At 40.6% G+C, this 7,911-nt stretch overlaps 2 protein-coding genes across 3 annotated transcripts; both read left to right on the top strand.

Moving 5' to 3' along the window:
* On the top strand, window positions 1-2,543 carry LOC136421243 (nucleolar protein 56-like). Its single transcript, XM_066408463.1, has 4 exons — window positions 1-108; window positions 652-861; window positions 1,222-1,338; window positions 1,848-2,543. The coding sequence occupies exons 2-4, from the start codon at window positions 675-677 to the stop codon at window positions 1,862-1,864; spliced, it is 321 nt and encodes a 106-aa protein (XP_066264560.1). The 5' UTR covers window positions 1-108; window positions 652-674; the 3' UTR covers window positions 1,865-2,543.
* A 725-nt stretch (window positions 2,544-3,268) lies between these two features.
* On the top strand, window positions 3,269-7,681 carry LOC136421241 (nucleolar protein 58-like). 2 transcript variants are annotated; one of them, XM_066408458.1, is made up of 6 exons: window positions 3,269-3,410; window positions 4,452-4,833; window positions 5,226-5,595; window positions 6,438-6,521; window positions 6,901-6,990; window positions 7,289-7,681. In XM_066408458.1, exons 2-6 carry the CDS (start codon window positions 4,471-4,473, stop codon window positions 7,480-7,482), a joined length of 1,101 nt encoding a protein of 366 aa, XP_066264555.1. In that variant the 5' UTR covers window positions 3,269-3,410; window positions 4,452-4,470; the 3' UTR covers window positions 7,483-7,681. The 2 variants fall into 2 exon arrangements, with proteins under 2 accessions (XP_066264555.1, XP_066264558.1); XM_066408461.1 differs by lacking the exon at window positions 4,452-4,833 and having other exon boundaries at window positions 3,276-3,410.
* The last annotated feature ends 230 nt before the right edge of the window (window positions 7,682-7,911 follow it).

The following is a 7,911-nucleotide window of genomic DNA, read 5'->3' as shown; positions in this document are numbered from 1 at the left end:
GGTACAGGTGAGACACTTCTACATAGAACACACCTGTTAAGATACACAAAGTACAGGCGTCCAGGTAAATCATTGTGTCTTGGCGATTTTCTTCTGAAGATTCAGGAGGTAAGACTGACTATTTGTCAACAGTAAAAGCTGTTCTAATTTTTCTGTGCACTTACATTTAAAACACTGAAAGTTGTCACGATTAGAAGGTGAGTTGTCTACAACGTTCAGCTTAAGGTACACAGAGTAAAGAAAAGGGCTGAATCATGACTTATGGATGCATCGTGCGATTACTTAAAGAAAATGCGATTGTTCTTCAAGTAGGCGCATGAACGCGTCGTGCCTCGAAATGGGTTGAAAATAGTATATGTGTTATGGTCCGAATTGGGAGGAAGGGTATTTCTAACGTCACTTTAGCTATGCTAAAATGTGGCAATAAGCATTTGAGGGCTGAAAACCAATGTTTTCAGGAGACAACCTCCATTAAAATTAATCCGCCGGGTTACATAAATCCGCCACACTGATTTGAGACATCTCTATCCTGCAGACAGTCATCGAAACGTCGGCTCTTGTAAATACTTGGTTGTGAATAAAAGAACATTGCTATTCAGTCATTCGCCAACCTGATGAAATTATTGACGGAGGTTTTTTTCTTATTTACAGCAATTTCTCGCATAGTATAAGCCATGGCGGCGGAGTCTGGGGTGGCAGTTGAGGACATTGGCCCGGTAGTCATGGAGGAGGGTTCGACCTTCCCCAAACTTGAGGGGGTTCTGGACATCGAAGGGGATTCTGGGAACTATGACGACAGACTTGACGCGTCCAGTCAGAGTTCGGACAACACCGTGAACTCCTCACTCTTCACAAACTCCGGTATGATACTCTGATGCTGTCTCACTCCGAAGTTTTCTATATAACTCCCATCAAAACACATATCTGTTTTTTTTAAATTTCTTTTATAACTCAAAAGCGAGGAGAAGCTGGATTTACTCAATGTTAGCTAGTGTATCAATTAACTGTATTCATTGAATCTTCACATGCTTTGTTGTGATGTTCTTACACCAGCACACTAGTGCAGTATAATAAGTCTTCTCCATTTACACACACACACACACACGCACACGCACACACATATATAATCAAATAATTGCACCAAGAAGGTTGTCAGCAACATTCGTGAATAGTTTCACCAGGTTTCATCAATGACGTACCCTTATTTGCCCTATGATGCAGACAAGCCACAAGAAGCAGAAGAAACGCAAGAGGTAGAAGAGCCCCAAAAAGAGGAAAAGAAGAAGAAGAAAAAGAAGGACAAGAAGGAGAAGAAAGGAAAATTAAAAGGATGCAAAGGTAGCTTTGCTAATGTTACATCGATAGATAACTTTATTGTGCAACAATTGTACAAGGTACAAAGTATGGCTGGTACATCACTACAATTCTATATGTATCTAAGGAATAATCTACCTAATTTAAGAGTGTATAGTATGGGTTTAGAATGGGTTCTTACAAAAATTGGTGGAATTTCCATCGTCTAGACTTTGTTACATGTACTAAGGCATAGGGGTCAATTTCTATATGATTTGTATTGAGCTTTGATGTCGACATACTATTAAAGAACCTACTGGAGGCTATGTGTGCTTCTTTGGTACGTTCAAACAAAGTGATGACAAGGTTAAAGAAAAAAAGGCCAGAATGATAGTGTACTGGGATAAACTAATCGCCCCATGTATATCAAAACATCTACGACTTGTGAAAATTATTATGGCATAAATACATTTGTGGAACTAAAAAATCCAACTATTCATCTATTCGAGATTGACTTGTGTCTTACGCTAACTACGTTTCCTCCTGTTTTGCAGGCTGTGTATTGATGTGAATACAGACGTCACCAGGATGAGTGTCTTTAGGGCCCTGTCACACGTGTGCATATATACAAGTCCGCATGAGTTCCGCAGTAACATTTTTTTGGTTTAAGTAAACCTTGCGGGGAGAAAGTTGTTTTCTACTTTGACCCACCGTTGAGCTGCCTAGTTATCGAACCAAAGAAATTACTTCTTCGGCTGGAAACTTAACCTAAAGCAAAAACTTGGTAATACGAAAGTCATGCGGACTTGCATATACGCACAAGTGTGACAGGGCCCTTAATGCCAGAGATCTCGTGTGGGCGCTGGATCTCAAGACACCCCCTCCCCCTCCGCTGCAAGACATAGCGATGATTACGTTTGATCTATTTAAGCGTCTGTATAAAGACATACAGCATGTGCTGCCCAGCCGAAGTCTGAACGAAGGGCTAGCCCTAGTGACTGAACAATATGCAATACAAGCGGTTTCAAGGCACAAATAAAGGCGTTAACAATAGCGTTGAAGCACAAGACATAGCAGGAGGTTAACCTCCTTGGACATAGGTACTATATACAACAAGGGCCATTATTCAATGACACGACAAAGTAAAAAGACTCCCGAAAGACACTCTATAACGATAAACACACTGATATGGAGGCCCAGAGGTTCATTTTCGAATCTTTAATTTGTAGATCTAAGAGGGTAATGACTAATAACAATTTTTTTTACATTGATTGGGATGAATCAGATACTAACAACGGAATAATGTGGAAGAATTTTCTTGGATATTTTGATGACATGTATAAATATTCTTATATCATGTGAGTTTATTGATTCAGTAAAAAATGTTTCGTTTTTTTTCGGAAAACGTCATATTTGCATATGGGTGCGATATCAGTAGTACCAATTTTCGAATACTAGTATGTGCGAAACATCTTCTCAGTAAAATATTGTCGAAATATGAATAAAAGTATTACCCTTATGAGGCATTTCGGCCATTTTTGTCTTCTTCTAACTTTGTGATGACTTTCTCGTTTTCATCAGCAATCATTACTATATTCTTATAATATCTTACGCTCTTTTTAAACGTCGGCTGGTCTAGGTTCATCTTCGTATACATTACGCACAAATGGTGTCAGAAATTTCAGAAAAGCCGCAAATATATATAAAACATACACTACTCACTCATACACTACACAGACACACACAAATCCACAGCCACACACGCATATAGGCACACATAAAACGTACAAATACACACACACACACCAATATATACATACACACTCGCACACACATACATACATACACACACACACACGCGCGCGCACACACACACACACAGAAACATACAGACAAGCTAAGGCGTACAGAAAAGACTACTCCAAGCTTGCCCTGGGACATACGGCCGTATAATTACCCAGGTCTCTGATGCGGTCGAACAGGTTTGGTGAGTGATTGATAGTCGAGAGCTCCGGAATGCAGAATCACTGACTAAAGTGGCTTAGACAACTCCAGCAGGTATTTGTCTACAGCGAACCCTACACGCCACTCGTCACCGCAAACCCTACTACAAACAGGTAAGTGCTTCTAGATCTGCTTATCGAATTTTTACAACTTCAGTATAAGGTTTAGCCCACTACAGGGGCATCTGTGTGGGGGAAACATGCACGTTTTATGTTTAGACCAAACCCCTACAGCACCTATGTTACTGGATGCGACAAGGACGTTAGAAGGCGGACACCTGTTACTATATAACGTCATGGCATTGAATATCGGACAAACCGACATACCATAGCCTGACACAGCAACTATATTCATCATGATTTTATCAGAGATAGCAAATGCTTAATCAAACTTCTGGCGTAGCAAGTGATATAGTCTCTGCAATCTCAAAACATACAATGCTAGTATCATATCAATGGACTTTAAAATTTTAAACCTCCTCGGTGATACTATGTAATACGATGTAGCCTGGTACGTACTCGGATATTAACAAAAGGTGTATTTTTTTGTACGAGGCCAGCGTTTTGAGGAGCCAAGTAGAAACGTAACTGTAGGTACACAAATACGGTACATGTATCTAGTTCAAGGTATGGGACCTTGCTACGATGACCTGAGAAATCACGGCATGAGGTAATAACGTTGGTCAAAGAGTGGTTTCATCCCGTCTCATTGAGTAATACTGGCGTACGTGCACGTACATACTTCGTCATCATCATCGTTACCCCCTTATGGCCTTTCAGGGGCAAGGTGGGGGGGTGAGGTGGTCGAGGTTCCGGGCTAGGGCGATAACAGACTGTAGCGTGTATGCTGTTGTTGGTGTAGATCATTTGCCTAGGCATGAGTTGTGTTCGTCCCTCTGCCCCCTCCCCATCCCACCTACCCTTAAAGTTCAGGTTATATTTTTTCTCTCTTTGTGCCTTTATTTAGTCTCGAAAATGCTCCATTCGGCCATCAGGGCCGCTTTTCCTGGAGGTCGAGATGTAGGCATGTCAAGGGGTCAACATAACAATAAACATGATAAATAACTCATGCTTGGTCAACCAAGGTGATTCAAAATCATATCAAGAAAACAAAGAATAGATAAATAATGAACAAATGGTAATGTGTTGATGCAGGTGTTGGTTGTCCTGCTCTATGGGGGAGTGGACGATAGCAGTCATAGACGTGGAGGAGGCGCTGCCCCCGTCCTTACTACCTGCCGTAGAAGCCAAACCTAAACCTTCATCATCGGTCTCTGAACCCGCTCCCGAGGTCCCTGTCTCGAAGCCCTGCGATTTGAATCGAACCCTTCCCTCCTCCTTACTCGCAGATGCAGAACCCAAACCCAAACCTCCATCGTCGGCCTCAGTTCCTCCTCCAGAGGTCGCGGAGCCCACCGTTTGGACAGTAGCTTCGAAGACAGAAAGTACTGTTTCGGAGCCAAGATCTCTTCCAGACACACCGTCGCCTGAACCAACCCCTCCCAGTCAACCGAAGAAGAGATATTTTTCAGACTTGGTTAATAACATCTTTTTACATTTTTCTTCTACCCCATGACACAATCGTCAACGTTGTCTTAGTACCTGCAAGGTGTTTTCGGGATAACTGTAGTTCTACTACAAGATCTAGATGGTGGGCTGTGTGTGAGCTTTCGTGTGCCGCTGATCAATTCTATGGTACTCGTAGGGAACAGGTGTAATGACTAATATATGCTTTCAGGTATGGTTTTTTTTTTGTACGAAAGGCCTGGCATAGTACATGGTCAAAGCTGGGGCAAGGCTTCTTTTCCCTTCCTGCCGCGGTGTCCTCTAGATCTGCATGAGCATGGCATATTGCACGTGCACACCATGACCTTATCTATTGGTAGAATAAACATACCAACATGTCTTCTTTTGTTTTCAACTACACAGTTTGCCAAGCTCAGTTCAATCAACACGTTGGGCAGATCAACGCAGTCGAAGCCAGCGGCTTCTGAAGAACCCACGCAACAAAACCTCCCAGAACCTGTTGTGATAGACACTGTGCAAGAGACCACGATGGCAGACGAAAGTAACCCCCAACTCCAAATGGCAGACGACAACAACGCCCAACTCCAAGTTGCAGACGACAAACACGTCCAACTTGAAGTCCACCCCGAGCCCTGTCTTCCAGTACTGGATGTGAAGTCCACGGAAGTGACTACCAGCGATACCGAGCAAGATTCGGGCACGTACGATGGCGTGGAAAACGCGAGCGTTAGTTCTGACGATACAACCAATTCGGACCTCTACACAGGCTCAGGTACGTATACACTCGGTGAAAACAGGTCTTTCTCACCTCCTAAATCATCATTTACCAATGCATTTATAGTTTCTAGACATGTAGATGTGAGAGGAAAGGAATCACATGTTGAAATGCATTCATGTGCTAGAATGCAGAGATACATTTATAATCAAGCATATGTAAGAGGAAGAAATGAAATGTTCAAATGCACGGATGGCCGAAGACCAAGTTTTCTACATATGATTGCCCAGTTGCGGCCAAATCCTACAAAGACGAAATATACAATTATTAAGTGATCCTATTGATACAATATGTTTAGTTGTAGCCACATGTTGCTACCCAAACCTTTAATGCAGTATGTATATTTCACCATAAAAGACACTAAAATGAATTATTGTTGAAATGAACAGAAGAAATGGTTCCTGAACTGGGGGGGGGGGATTAATTCTGACTTTGTAAAATACGCATTTCAAAATATAGAGATGGTCTATCTAAGCACAGAAATCACTGATTGGGAGTGATTTGGGAATAGTCTATATCTGTGTTTTCAGATATATTTGGGGTTCAGATATTCACAGTAATGACTTTTGACCACAAAGTATCCTTGCTTTAAGGCATTAATTATGTTTGCTAGCATACCTTTATACTAGTTTAGTACATAGCCATGTTACAAAATTCAGGGGGTAAGTATAGGGGGGTTAATATTGAAAAAATTACACAATTTTTACATTTTCATATTCAGATAGACCGTCCCCATATTTCTAGGTACTTATTTCAGCAAAAACTGCACTTTGCAAAATGGTACCTCACAAGGGACAGTCATGTTCAGTGGATATTAAACTGTGTCCTATCACCTCCAGATCTAGAAGACCAGCCAACTAAAGAGCCGGAGTCAGCATATGAAGACGTGCAAGTGTATGAAGAAGTGACAGTAGCAGCGGAAGGTAAGATTTTGTTGTTCACCTTGTAGTGCCTAGTGGCACACAGGTTTTCGCCATGAACTGCAAACTTAAAACTACCGCAGATACCTCATTGTCTCCCTTCTGTGAAATTAAATTCCAGCGAATTTTTCCCATTCTACAGCATGTCTTGCAGGATTACTAGGTAGTAGTATGTCGTTTGGCTGTGTAACAAGAATTTTGTCAGACATCAAATCACCAACCTGAAGAAACTATTCATAGATCAAGTTGCATATCCTTGATATTAACACTCTATTTTTGCACAAAATGTATCGTGGGCATATTTTGTACCACGATCTTCAAAACTATGATCTACTGGTCCAGTCATTAGTAACTAACTTATGTTTGAATCCACTTTCTGTAGAAGAGGCTAAAACTGAAGAAACACCAACACAACAAGAAGATGACAAAGGAACAAAGGAGAAGAAGAAGAAAAAGACACCAGGGTGCACGGGTAAGGAGCTAAACCACAGAACGAAGTATCAGTGAGGAAAAAAAGTGCTAAGTTTCTGCTTGGGAAATAAAAGAAAAAAAACGTTTTTAGAAGGGCTAACTATTAAACAGCAATGCAGGTACCGTTAAATGTGACTATTTAGCTAGCTGGGGTTGACTTTGCATAAAATATTGCATGTGCAAATTAAGAAACAAATAAAATTATTTACCCAGAGTTGAAAAAGTAGTGTGGTCAATGTATGTTTTAGATATCATAAGTTTAAAGTGAGGCTTATACAAATTGTATTTTCTTTTCTCAGGAAACCTATTCAGTTGCATGAAGAAACCAGGCTCAAAGAAGAAAAAGGAGACAACAAAAAAAGAAGTTCCTAAAAAAGATGCTGAAGAGCCAGTGGAAGAAAAGACTGAGGAAACAGAGAAGGAAGAGAAAGTGGATGAAGGAATAGCAATGAAAGATGATGGGTATGTAACTATTACAAATGGAGAAGCTTAAAAGCTGAGACAATGGGAAACTTCCTCCACCCTTACTTATGTGGAGACATCTTAATCTTTAAATCTTCTAATGATACGCAATGGTATCAAATGATGTTATAACACCACTGAACAAGTTACTGGATTCAATACTTGAAAAAATGATACAAAGTACCATAAAATAGATAATAAACAAAACAAAATAAAATGTGTACCAAATGTATTTGTTTCCATTTGCACTCTTATGTCACATTCAGGGTCTTAAGTTTTTAAGTAAGATAAGTGACATCAATACCTTATGTGAAATCTGAATGATCCTTTTGAGCACTGCATGGCAATTAGTATTGTGTTAACTCTATATTTATACTCTGTTAGTTTTTTGCTGACAGTCACCCCATCAGGAAACATATGCCAATCAGAAAATGACACACTGTTACGTATACCTTTTTTT

The sequence above is a fragment of the Branchiostoma lanceolatum genome, chromosome 15, assembly GCF_035083965.1.
Source record: "Branchiostoma lanceolatum isolate klBraLanc5 chromosome 15, klBraLanc5.hap2, whole genome shotgun sequence".
Taxonomy (NCBI): domain Eukaryota; kingdom Metazoa; phylum Chordata; class Leptocardii; order Amphioxiformes; family Branchiostomatidae; genus Branchiostoma; species Branchiostoma lanceolatum.
Note: the sequence above shows the minus strand (reverse complement) of the source record. Positions and strands in the feature narration are given on the sequence as shown.